Source organism: Canis lupus, chromosome 10 (genome assembly GCF_048164855.1).
Source record: "Canis lupus baileyi chromosome 10, mCanLup2.hap1, whole genome shotgun sequence".
In the NCBI taxonomy this organism is placed as follows: domain Eukaryota; kingdom Metazoa; phylum Chordata; class Mammalia; order Carnivora; family Canidae; genus Canis; species Canis lupus.
The window spans coordinates 55830994-55844754 of record NC_132847.1 but is presented as its reverse complement, the minus strand read 5'-3'; the positions used below and the strand labels follow the sequence as shown (position 1 = coordinate 55844754).

The 13761-nt window shown below is 44.8% G+C and overlaps 1 protein-coding gene across 10 annotated transcripts in view; it reads right to left on the bottom strand.

Moving 5' to 3' along the window:
• FRMPD1 (FERM and PDZ domain containing 1) overlaps nucleotides 1-13761 on the bottom strand; it is a 150991-nt gene that overhangs the window by 6420 nt on the left and 130810 nt on the right. For all 10 annotated transcript variants that reach the window (XM_072841972.1, XM_072841974.1, XM_072841973.1 and 7 more), the window contains 8 exons: nucleotides 12830-12925; nucleotides 8372-8497; nucleotides 7376-7495; nucleotides 6207-6343; nucleotides 4984-5110; nucleotides 4768-4863; nucleotides 2689-2871; nucleotides 1669-1816 (listed from right to left, as the gene is read on the bottom strand). In XM_072841972.1, coding sequence (XP_072698073.1) covers nucleotides 1669-1816; nucleotides 2689-2871; nucleotides 4768-4863; nucleotides 4984-5110; nucleotides 6207-6343; nucleotides 7376-7495; nucleotides 8372-8497; nucleotides 12830-12925 — 1033 coding nt within the window. The remainder of the gene's footprint in view (nucleotides 1-1668; nucleotides 1817-2688; nucleotides 2872-4767; nucleotides 4864-4983; nucleotides 5111-6206; nucleotides 6344-7375; nucleotides 7496-8371; nucleotides 8498-12829; nucleotides 12926-13761) is intronic.

Here is a 13761-nt window from a genome sequence, read left to right as displayed (position 1 = left end):
ACAGGATTACTTCTGAGGAAAGCTATATCTTCATGGAAACATGGAGATTATGTGGCTGGATTTAACTTTGCTACGTGCAGCATCACCCGGGTTTGCTAACACCCTTCTCAGATCCCAGCTCTGTCCTGTCTGGGCATCAAAATCAGATGGGGAATCATATTTAAAAAATAAAACAGATCCTCAGCCCTAACCCTGATGTACTAAGTCAAATATCTAGGGGATGGGGGCTAAGAATCTGTATTCTTAGCAACCTTATGTGGGTGTCTGAGGCCAATAGGCTGGCACCATCTTTAAACCTGGCTTTGGGGACCCACTGATACTATGGGGTTTTTAGAACAGTCAAAACTCATTTAGCTCCTGATACTCTGGAAAGATTCATGGCAGGAAAACTGGGGACACTGAGCCAGGCCTCCAATTTCTCTTCTACCATAGCCTCCATCGTGATATTTCTAAAAACTTCTCTCTGGCCGTATCATACTCTACTTAAACCCCCTAATGGCTTCCTCTACACAGGGAAGAGCCTAAGTTCTTCTACAGAAGTTAAGGTCTGTCAGTGTGGCCCTGACCCCTCCTCAGCAGCCTGGTTACTCCTTGTAGGCTTCACATGCTCCAGCCACTATAGGGAGCTTCTCACAGATCAGGACCTTGTTCTTGTGTCATGTGTCCATGTTGTCCCCTCTGCTTCAAATGATCTCTCCTCTCTTCTTTGCCTGGTTAGCTCCACAAGTCTTTCCAGATCTATTTCAAATATTGCCCCCCTATAGAGCATCTTCCCTCCCACTGCCACCTGCCCCAATGGAAGCAGTCCCTCTCACTACCAGACCTTCACAACTGCCCCACTCTGCATTGTCTGATTAGACTCTAGGGTATCATCCTTTGTTTATAAACTGTGTTAAAACCAAAAGCATCCAAAATTCATCACTTCCTAATTATTTTACTTTATCTTACTATCATCTAATCTCTTGAGATTACTCATGCCCATTTGATCCAAATGGAGGAAATGCCATACAATGTTGTGCTACTGAGCATCTCTTCCCATCTTCACGTTCAATGATATCACACTGGTAGCCTGAAATTAGCCATAGTGAGAGTGTTACAACATTTATCAGCAAACCAGTGGGAAAATGCTGTATTAACAGTGCTGAAGCCAAAGCCTGATAGAAACTGGGAGCTGGCCTGGGAGTCTATGCATCTCATCTGGCCTCCACTACTTCATTCCTTATACATGGTTTCTTTCCTTCTATTTCCTTCTATCTCTGGGTACTTCCTTCTCCTAAACACATAAGGCTGAGAACTTCTATTATAATTCACGAGAATGCAACAGAGCACCTAGACATGGAATAAAAAGCTAGGTCATCTGTACTTTCTGAATAAATGAATGATTTTTTTTTTTTTTTTTTTTTTGCTGGCAAATAAAGCAAAATTCAGTGGATCTTAGAAACAATTTTAGGAAATACTACAGGGAATCAGAGATGTTCAACCACATTTTGTGGCTTTAGGTGACTCTCAGATACAAAGAAAACTTCTCTATTCAGGATTTTAGAAAGATCAACTGTTTACCAGGAAATAAATGAAAAAATAGCTCTTATCAACTCAACTCAATTCACTCCCTCCCTTTAGGCTGTGAAAAGGGCCTGTCCCTTATAGGAGCAAGCCTTGGCACCTCACCTTCTTCAGCAGATACCCGGTGCACCTGTTGTTTGTTTCCCGGCCACAGGAAAATGGAGGTATCTGGGTCGACAAATAGCCTGTAGTACCCAGCAATCAGGCAGGCCAGGTCTTTTGCACTGTTGGATTCCAGCAGCAACGTCAGAACCTTTGAAAGTAAAGAGAGCTTTTATATAAAGGCCTAAGGGACAGTCTGAAGGCTGACAACTTCTCATTGGCCCCGCATGGGGCCAATGAGAGATTCGAAGTAAGTCTAGCCATGCCCCACAGGCAGGCCTCCTGGTATCTCATATTCTCACCTTCAAGACTTGAAATAAGCATGCATACACACACACATACATAGGCCCAACCACACGTGCAAGTATATACACACTCATATACTTACAATGGGTTTCTCCCCTTGAATCTTACAATGTCTCCTGCCTCTTCATTCCCTAGTCCAATATCCCCATCCCAAACACCCCACCCCACCCTGCTCATTCATACAGTGGGGTCCCTTCAAGATGATCTGGAAAAGGAAAAGGAGAGCAAATGGAAAAGGTGGAAGCAGGTGATAAAAAAAAATAATAAAGCACCATCCTTGAACATGTCAGAAAATAAAGCAAAGGAGGGTAAATGTAGGACCTTGCAGAGAGGCTTGGGAAGTACTCTGCATCATTTACCCACTTTCATTGCTGCCCTCCAAAATCTTGGGCAGCCATCCTGGTCCCATCCATGTGATAAAGTCATCTGCTGCTCCCATCTAAGTTTCAAAAACCCATAAGGAAAGTATATATTCCAAGCTCAGTTTATACCAACCCCAAAAGCCAAAAAACCCTCACCCCTTTTAGGACCTTCCCAGGAAAATGCACCATATTCATTACTTTCCTTTTGATGGTATAGGATAGATGATTAATCCTCTTCAGCAAATGCAGGATATTAGACTTTGTTAATATCCAAACTCTCATAAATAAACTACCCTAGGATAATTGAGCCCCAAATTCCAGAAGTTGGATTCAAAATGCCTTCCCCATGCATTACCTTGACGTCTTGAAGATATACTTTGACCATGCTCACTTTCTCGGACTCCTCTGTCAGCTCCACACGGCTGATGTTGGCAAACTCTGCCAACGTGGACATGATGTTGAGTTTGCTACTGATAATTTGGCTAATCCCATACTTGGCTCCAACTAGAAGGGCAATGTAGGATTCTCTATCCTGTAACTGCATTCGGTAGAAGAAGAATTAGTTTTCATTCACAAGCTAGTGAAAATACATTGCACATGCAAGACATGATACCGCTTTCTGCAAAACTCCATGATATCTATTTCAGATCCTCCCTCACCCCCTCTTCCCTAGATTACCAAGCTAGGCAAGAGCCCAATCTGGGCCCTATCTACAACTAAAAGAGTATCTACGTGTCTCCTATAAGACGCTTCACAACAGAGAACCAGACCATGGGACCCATTACCTGTTCCATAAACACAACCTGTGCTTTCATACCTATGTGCCCATATTCATGCTGTGCCCTACTGAAATCCTGACCCTTCTTTAAAAGCTTCCATCAAAATCTACTGCCTATGGAAAGCAACTGCTTGATCTATCTCCTCCAGCCAGAGTAGTCTTTTTCCTTTGGTCGTTCCCATACCACAGCCTCTGTACTGCTCTGATAGCACTGAGCTGCCACTTCTAACTGCAATTATTTGTATCCAAGTATCATATTCACATTAAGTTTCCTGACAAGAGTCTATTTATCTACAGTTGGTGGCATTCTTGCACCCAGCAAGCACCCTGAGCCAGTTCAATGGGGCTGGCTTCTTCTCCCATTACCAGTTCTCACCCTAGATAGGAAAAAGTAAAGGGAGGCTGGGGACAGGAACTTGACAGCTGGGAGGGGACAGGACTAGCCCATTGGAAACATAGAAGTTTTTCTTGTATCTTCAAGCCTTCCTTTCTGTGATTTAGTCTCTTGTCCACCTTTTGGTCACCTTACTTGTACAAAGACTCAACTATTTTTCCCTTTCCCAACTATCTGATGCTCTTCCTTTCTCTCCAAACATTGATTCTCTTTTTCCACCTGATTAAACTGACCCATCACTGTAAATGACTGAGAAGCACACCAAATACACTGAAAGGAGCTTTGTTAATATATTGAAAAACCTTCAAATGGGCAAATTGTCTGGCTTTGTGCAGGAGGAGTCTGGGGTTGTCTGAACAGTGAGGCAGGGGAGAGTCCCTGTAGGCCGCAGCCCACCAGTCATGGACGGCTGCGATGCATAGAACTTTAGGCTTAGGCTCCAGAAAGCAGGCTGGGGGAGGAATGAGTAATGGAGCAGAGGACTCTTTCGCTTCTCCTTTCCCTTCTCAGATCCACCCTCGTTCTTCCCTTCTGAACAATCAGGATCCCAGCCCAGCTGTCAATCTAACATTCTCATTCCCTTTTCACGATCTCCAAGTCTTCCTCTTCACCTTCATATACTCAAAGTACCAGAGTAAACTGTGTACACTTCCCATCCCTCAGAATGCCTTTCCTCCATACTGAAATCTGGCCAATCCAACCTTCCTGCTTTTCCCTAATCCCTTCTCCTTTCCATATTCAACCCGAAGCTAGCAGTGGTACCCTCTGTCTTCAGACTCAGTCTCAGACTACAGCAACAGTCCTGTGCCTTTCTCATGGCCTCACTTGGTCTGTTGGGTACCTTGCTTCATTGAGGGTGGCAATCACGTCTTACTGAGTTCTGCCTCCCCCAGCATGTGTCACAGGGCTGGCACCAAGCATGATAAACACTCCCCGATGGTATAATATTTTGCTTCCCAAACAAATTATAGTATATGATGGGGCACTCAGGAATTGTAGGCTAAAAGACACTGATCTTCAGAGGACTTCTACAGTCTCTTATAAGAGTGGGGGGTCGGGACACCTAGGTGGCTCAGTGGTTGAGGGTCTGCTTTTGGCTCAGGGCATGATCCCAGGGTTCAGGGATCGAGTCCCACATCGGGCTCCCTCTGAGGAGCCTGCTTCTCCCTCTGCCTGTGTCTCTGCCTCTTTTTCTGTGACTCTCATGAATAAATAAAATCTTAAAAAAGAGTGGGGGGGGTCCACATTTCTATAATACGTACCATTAGAGTAGCATTAAAGATTTTTCCACCATATGTCTTGAGTTCCCCAAGGATCTGTAGATAATTTAAACGTAGTTGGGCAGCAGATATAAGTTGCTTAAATAGAGGGAAAAAAAGACTTTAGAGTTATTCACTTGCCTAAAATCCACGCAATGTTGAAAATGCTTTCCCTGGGGTGGGGGGTAGGGTTGGTGTCAGCAGAGGCCACAACATTACCTTTTGTCGGGGTTCCAGCAAATTCTGGTTCCTCTTCATGTGGAAGCTAATAGCTTTCTTAATGTCTTTGCCTTTCATGTTTCGGAGTAAAGTTGGAGATATAAAGTTCTCTATTCCCCAGTCCTTCCTGCCATGAGATATTGGAGATACCATTTTTACAGTATACTTGGCTCTAATGAAGAGCATAATTACATTTGATTAAGGAACTTAGTGTTCATAGAATGCTGCAATCATGAGCTTCTTTTTCGACAGAAGATAGATATATCTATATATACATGTTAATGTAAATATATATAAAATATATTCATAAATTTGTGTATTAAATATCACATTTATAAATATGTAATACACATACACTCTCTCCACAAAACCACACCCATTCAGGAGTTAACCCCACTTATCTTTCTGGGAACTGATTACTTTTGGTGTGGTATGATATTCTATTAATCAGAACAGATCTCAATCCTTTTCCCTACAGTATATGTGAGAAATAATGATCACAAATAACACTCTCAACGAGGCAACACACAGCACCTGTGAATCCCTGAGACCATGCTTCTGAATGGTACCAGCCTCACAGCCTCAAAATTCCCCCCAAAAATGGATAAAAATATAGATTCTCAGGTTCCATTTCCTAGAGGTTTGACCCAGTACCTTAGGAACAGAGCCAAGGATCTGTTTTATTTTTTAAATATGATTCCCTGATTGATTTTCATGTCCAGACAGGACAGAGCTGAGATTTGGTGAGTGGGTTAGCAAACCTGGTTGATGCTGCCCAGAGCAAAATGAAAACTTATGCTAAGCATCAGGTGGTGTTGAAATCTGAGGACTTGAAACTGCCCTAAAAGAATACAACACAACACAACTGGTTCACACAAAATTAATTTCTAAGGCACTTCTGCCCTCAGGAGAGCTTTACATGGACATTGTCAACTGATTTCCAAGACATTCTCTCAAGACCTGGGAATTTACAAAGGGATCCTGTGTCCTTCCATCTGCAGTTGGCTTCTGCCCCAGAGGGAGCCGCCAGATTCTGACATCTGGAGGAGGTGGGCTGGGTCAGAGACAGTGGGGAGGGAAATGGATGGAAAGACAATGGACAGACGGGTAGGTAGTCAAGTATCAGCTTTCTGTGGAACCTGGCCATCCTGGCCAGGGGCCAGCCAAGTTATAAATGCAACACAGCTGCTGTTGATGGGACCTAGAAGTCCCCTGCCACTCACTCTATGTACTTCAAAGAGATCTTCTGTGGCTGAGCACATGCGTAGATCCGCTCCTGGATGTGCAGGGCTGCGAGTCGGAGCGCAGAGCTACATTTCATTTCTACAGCAAAGCGCTCCTGGAGCACATCGCTGCAGCTCTAGAAGAGATTACATCAGAGGAATTGGGAGACAAGAATAGATGGATTGTGTTCCTAGTTCTTTTAGGCAAAAAGCTTTGAGACCTGGCTCTGCCAATTCCTGGCTGTGTGACCTTGGTTAACTTACTAAGATTCTGAACACTGAACTAAGACTCTACCCACTGCTAAATGAAGATAGTTAAGTTTACCTTCCATGGTTTCTGTGAGGTTTATATTAGGTAACATATGAAAGCAGGCATCAGGACACAGCATTATACAAATATACAGTAGTGTTGTTGTCATTATTTGCTGCCGCCATTTCTGTAAGATTTGGACAAGTTAATCCACCTAGTTTGAGTTACCTCAATTGTAAAATGGTAATGCCTCCCAAATAACTCTTTTTTATCAATATAAAAATGATGTGATAAATCTCACTCAAGCAGGCAGAGTTGGGGGAACACCAAGGCTCTGCCACCAAATGCATGACCCAGGCAGATCATGTGACTTCCCAAGACTCCGTTTCATCATTTCTAAAATAAGGCTTCAAAGCACTAATGCCCCTTGTAGCAATAAAAACCGAAGCTCTAAATGGTAGTAGAGGGATGCCTGGGTAGCTCAGTAGTTGAGTGTCTGCCTTTGGCTCAGGTTGTGATCCAGGAGTCATGAGATCGAGTCCTGCATCGGGCTCTCCGAGGGGAGCCTGCTTCTCCCTCTGCCTGTGTCTCTGCCTCTCTCTGTCTCTCATGGATAAATAAATAAAATCTTAAAAAAAAAATAAGTGGCAGTAGAAAATGTATCATCCACATTGAGGACTAAGCCTAAATTTCATTAATACATAGCAAATCTCCTAACATAGCAATTCAGTGATGGAAAGGGAATTTCGAGGGATAATCAGGCCTCTCTCCTTCTGATAAAGATAATCCCTACCAGGGAGTTGCTTAATTGCCTTAAGCTCATGTTCAAAATAACCCAACGTGCCATCTTTGAGAAACCAGTTATTTTAGGAAGCCATCTTTGAGAAACCAGTTATTTTAGGAAGAGCAGACCAGTCACCTGCAGATAGAGGTATTCAAAGGCCACAGGGTCTTCTTTCAGGAGGTCCAGGGGGTCCTTGGGAACAAAACACACCCTAAAGAGGCAGCGGTAGTCATGTGACTCCTCCCTTTCTACCACCTACAATGGGTAAGGGAGATACGGTTAATCTTTTAATCGCCTTTGTTCTCGTAGCTATTCCACAAAGCAATTTAAAAAAAGAAAGATAATAAAGTCCCCAGAGACTTCAATTTTAGTGCTTCCCAAGACAGCTGCAGACCTTTGTTGCTGACTTTCCCATGGGTATAAAATGTAAAAGGCTCAAAAAGTAAAGTTTCTCACTGACCCCGTCAAGTTGCTCCCCTTTCCAAAAGAAATCTGCTCGGAGGTCTTCAATGCCTTTTCAGAGATAGTCTATGTGTATATTTGCTTCTACATATGTGTATTATTTTCTCTTCCATAAATAATAGTATCATATACATTGTTTTAATATTATACACCTCACTTTTCTTTTCTACTTCAACTATCTTGAGGATCTCATTTGATTTTCTTTTTCAATGTCAATGGAATAGAAGCATTAAAAATTTGGTACACCAAATCACTGAATGGCTGAAAGATTGAGTTGTATAGACAGACTGTGCCCTATCCATCCATCAGGGACCAGTTCAGGGAGTAAGTCTCACAAAAAAGGGCTTAGACCCAGCAACAAATTCTTCCCTGACTTCTCAAAGGTCTTCAGTGCTGGAGGCAAAAAGATGGGGTTCTATTGGTTTCATTGCCTTCACTCAGTGACCTTATCTTTCAAAGTCACTGTCTCCATATCTGTGAAATGGAATTCCCACATACCCACATACTGATGTGAAAATCAGTCCTGATTCTTGCCCTGTTATCCCCAGGCTGAGTGAGGGCACGAGAAAGTGGGTCAAAACTGCAGAGGTGCTGAGACCTAGCCCTGAAGGTTCTGGCTGAGGGATGTGGTTTGCCCAGCCAGGATCTCCTCACAAGGAACAGGTGTACCTGCTGGATGAGCTCCTCCTCGTGCAGCAGGTGTAGCCGTGAGATGTTGTACTGCTCTTCCAGGGCCAGTGCGAAGTACTCCATACTTCGGATGGACAGCTTCTCCTTCACGGTGAGGATGATGTCCTGCCAGGCACAGAGAGGCATAAGGGTCACCTGAGGGATAGGCTGGACTTTGTGTTCAGGCACAGAGCAAGGGGGACCTCCTCGACCTTCTCTATGCTCCTTGGTGTAGCTGGGGAGAAAAAAGCCTGTGCTGACAGGGTCCACTGCCAATTTAGGTGGCCAAACAATCACAAACTGCACGTGGGACTTCTCATCGCCTCTCATGGCCCCATACCCATTGTTCCCCCTCTCCTTGGGGCTCCAGCACCACCCAGACAGCCATCCTGACTTGCTTTATTGGAAGGCTGAAGCCATGTGCTGGGGCTTATGCCTCTCTTCAACATCTCTGGATTCATCCTCTTGCATCTTCAACTGTTAACCGACAGAAGCCCACCACTCTGCAACTGGGAAATCAATCTAACGTTTCTCAACCTCAGTTTCTTCCTGCAAAATGGAGGATAATGATGCCTATGCCTCAGAGTGGCTGACAGCATGGAATGATGATTACTGCTGTGCCATTAGAGTTTGCCATGCCACGTTCCCCTCCTTCACTATAGCAGCCTTTGTCATCACAAAGTCTTTGCTGCCACAGGGCATTTGCCCATGCTGTTCCCTCTATCTGGCACACTTTTCCCATTACTCTTCACAAGGATGTTTCCCTCTCTTCGGAGAGGCTTTCTCCAGTCACTGCATCTAAATGTGATTGCCCTGGCCATTCTCTGTCTGAGGGTCCTGTTCATTTCCCTCATCAATATTTAATATTATGTGCTTCAATAACAGGTATATTCTTTAATAATAGATAGTAAAGTTAAGTGACTGGGTTCTAGAGCCAGACTACCACTACTAGCTGTGTGTCCCTGGTTAAATTACTTACTCTCTCTATGCCTCACTGTTTTCATTTGTAAAATGGTAATAATAACACTTATCTCATGGGGCTGTTGTGCGTGTTAATTTCCCCACTGAAGGCACTTAGAACAGTACCTAGTAGATGACAAGTGTTCAATACATGCAAGCTGCTAATAGTTGTTTTCTTGCTTCCTATCTTTCACCCACTAGATGGTAAACTCCTGAGAATATGAACCTTGTCTGTTTTGTGCTCCATTAGATCTCCAGAGCGTGGCATTCAATGGCATTCAGTAAACTTTCACTCAGCAAATAAATAATCATCACAGACTCATCAGAGAAGTCCTGCTGGCAGCTCAGGTTAGTAGGTGCCAAAGTTTCAGGTGCTACTCGCTCCTCATGACCCCCCACTCTGAATCCTCTTTCTGCTTGCTCTATCACCCTCCATAATGCATCAGGGATTAAGTCCTGAAGAATCTATCTGCTTCTGTAACTCAACATTATCTAATGTTTCCTTTGAATTGGCCTTGATGGAAAGCCCAATTCCTGACTCCATCCCCCTCTCCATCCTCCTATGTCTAGTGTAGTCTGGCTCAGCCATTCCTCCGCTGTATAGAGTGGGATCCTATTGACCACCCTACCACCGTCTGACCTCCACCTTGCATCTAGAGCAGTGGCTGGAAAACTATAGCTCAGAGGTCAAATCTAGCCCACTGCTTGCTTTTGTAATTAAAGTTATATGGGAGCACAGCTACGTCCATTTGTTACAATAGCAGAGTTGAGTAACTGTGACAGAGACCCTACAGTTTGTAAAACCTGAAATATTTACTATCTGTCCCCTTACAGAAAAAGTTTGCTGACCTCTGACCTACAGAAAGCTGTCTAAGCCTAGGACTGACTGTATACTGATTGTGCTTCCTTGCTCAAGAATAGTCAGTCCACCGCCCCCAGCCCAAATCCCAACTCCTCAGCTTAATACTCAAAGCTCTCGGGTGTCAGGTGTCAATCAACTTCTCCCACTTGATCTGCTGCTGCCTCTTCCAATGCCTTCCGCTCACAAGCCCTCTACTCTTGTCAAACGTTCCCATCTTTGGGTGTTTGTTGGTGCCATTCCCCATGCCTGGGACACTGTCTTCACATACCACTCAGGGCCCATTCCTGAGCACACTGCACTTTCCTCTCAGTTCATGCTGAGTTATCCCCAGGTCTCCCCTTTTGCCCCCAGCCCTACCCCAAGTCTCTGGGCTCCCTTTAGGTGTGACCTGGTATATGTATTGCTGTGTCACTGACAGCTTTGCAGGCACACAACTGTTCACTGTATCGAATGTCGTATTATTTTTCTTGACTTAGAGAAAGAGGGTTTTCTAATGTAGGGACTCTGCTTCTCTTGGTAAGGGAGCTGGGAAGAGAATTCAATTATGAATGGATGGTGATTTTTCCTTTGACCCACAGGATTTGTTTATATCTCCCCCCGCCCTTTCTGTCATAAAGAACTAAAAGATTTGCTTTAAAAAATTTGGTTCCTATAGGGATCCCTGGGTGACTCAGAGGTTTAGTGCCTGCCTTTGGCCCAGGGTGTGATTCTGGAGTTCTGGGATCGAGTGCCACATCGGGATCCCTGCTTGGAGCCTACTTCTTCCTCTGCCTGTGTCTCTGCCTCTTTCTCTCTCTCTCTCTGTGTCTCTAATGAATAAATAAATAAAATATTTTTTAAATAAATAAAATCTTTAAAAAAATTTGGTTACCATAGATAAGTAAATGTAACCAGTATTATACCAGCTAAAAACTTGCCCATTTCTCCAACTCTATCATCTGGGATCTAATGGTGTGTGCTTTTATTATAAATCCTCTCCAAGTCTTTTTGGCCACCAAAGTGGGACTCACTTTAAATAAATCATCCCTTCCATTCCAATGCACTTGGATCAAAGATGGCAGAAGTAGAAACCTTGTCTAATTCATTTGCAAGACTTTGGTGCAGGATAGTGTGTGGGAAGGTCCAGGGCAGGGTCCAGAAACAGACCAAGTTTGAAGCCACTTATGAGCTAGCTGACCTTGACAATTTGGAGGTCTCTTGGGCCTGTGTTCTCATCTGCAAAATGGGGATAACACCTGTCACTTCACAAGGTTACTGGGGGCATTAAATGAGATAGTACATAAGGAAGTGCCTGGGAGAGCAGGCATGTAGTAAATGCTTAACAAATCCATTCTTCTCTCCTCTTCCTTCTCTGAGTAAGGGCTTTCCAGCTCCAGAGAGGCTTTCTCTGGCTTCTCCTAAGTCATGCTGAGGGAAGACTGGGATAGGGCATTTGGAACAGCTCTGGGAATTGCCAAATGAAAGTGACAGAGAGGAACACTGGCTGGTGCATGTATGTGTGTGGGGGAGGGGTACATGAGAGAGAGAGAATGAGAGAGAGAGAGAGAGAGAGTGTGTGCACACGTGCGTGTCTTGGCTACCATCCATTACCTATAGATGCACTGGCTCACCTGAATACCCTTTATTTGCTTCTTCATTGGAGCCTCGCTCTAACACAGTCTACTCCCTCATTCAGAAGCCATTGCACTGTCCCTCACTCTCTGTGAATAAAATCCAAACTCTGTTTCCTGTCATTCAACACCCTCCACAGCTAGCCTTGCCATCTCTCACTCCTCCCACAAGAAAATGGCCTATGCTCCAGTCCCATAGGACAGATTACTACTTCCTGGGCAACATTTGCTTTACTGGTTCTCACATTAGGACATGTAACTTCCTCAGACTGACGTGTACCCTCCAACCCCCACCAACAGCCCTGTCCCCCACCTTCCCCTGTTGAGCTCTTGGTTGCCCTTCAAAGCTCAGCTCAGGTCCAGCTTTTTTTTTTTACAAAGCCTCCTCTGACACACTGACAGAAAGAAGCAGATGGTGCTCTTTCCCTGGCATGCAGAACACACTTCCTTGTCCCTCTCTTTGCAGCTCTTATTTCATCCTTCTCTGGACTCCCGGGAGCTCCTTGAATGTCTAACCTCCCTCAACTAGACTGTAAGTTTCTGGAAGACAAAACTACCCTTTACCTAGTTTGTACCCCTCTCCCCACCCTGGAGTATCTCCCTCATATGGAGGTACCTGTTAAATATAAATTGAACTGACTTCAACCCAGAACAGAATATGCAGATATGTGGGCCTGCTCTGACACGGTGCTTTAGTTTTTAGCTGCACTAGTCTCTGGTAGCAGGTGGAGTCACATACAAGAGGCAGGGAGCCCAGAGGTCAAGGGTGAAGGCTTACAACTTGTCATAGGACCTTGGGTACTTCATCCCTCTGAGCCCTCATTTCCTCCCCTCGAAGATGGTGATAAAAATACATCTTGCTGGGTGGTTGTACAATTAATGAGGTAACACAGTGCTTGGCTTATGGCAGGTACTCAGGCCATAATGGTTACAGGAACACCAAGGCAGCTGCAGGGCAGGATACCTGGGAGTCCCGGGAGCCAGCAAATTCTCACTGGGAGAGAAACTCAAGTTTACTCTTAATACCTTCACAGTTGTGTTTGCCTCAAACTTGAAAGCTTTGGTCTGTCCATTCTCCAAGTACAGCTTGAGCACGTTGGGCATACACAGCAGAGAATTACCCTGGAAAACACAAGAGTAGTGTTGAAACTGGCCTTTCCTTTCCCTGGGTGTGACAAGTCCTCAGCTCCCCTGGCCCTGCTGGGTGTGGAGAGCAGGATCCTAACTTCCTCACTATGCAGTGGTTGATTCTTGGCATCTGGAAATTCCTCCAGTGGACCAGGTCTATGCCACACAAAGACAGGCATGCTTTGTTCCAGGAATATCCACTAAAAGTGTCAGATATGAGATGGTGGAGAAGAGTGAGCCCGGTCACGAGCATACCCATGGCACTGCATGAGTCCGAATGAGGTCTCACAACCATCAGCTGCAACCTCAATACCTTTGGTTGCTACCCTTATGTGATACAATTTAATAAATCAGAGACAAGCATGTATACTCTCCCCAGAGGGTCTTTCCTGGTGGGGCTAGAGGGCTGACTGGGGTGGGAAGCTCCCTCAGAGCTCCTCCCTCCCTGCTACCATTTTCCTGCTGCATTCCCTGTAGTGAAGCATCATCAAAATGCAGAGGGCTGCTCCCACCTTCATTCATCCAAACCATCGCCCCAGACTTGCAGAATCTCCTAAGGGATTCAACCACTCTTGGAAGGTCTTTTTGGGAAGCAGGCATGGGACTCATCTGTGTGGTAACCCCATGCCAGCCAGACATCCTGGGGTGGGGGAAGGCAGATTCCCTTTGGGCTTAGGAATCCCCCTAGAGCTGGCCCTCATAAAGAGTGACCTCTGAGTATTTAGCTGCAAATAAAAAGGGCTCTTGGGATTGGTATCCTCCAGAATCAGTGAGTAAGCAGCTCTAGAGTCCCCAAGATTTGAGCTCAAACTGCCCCCGCTTTAGTCTCT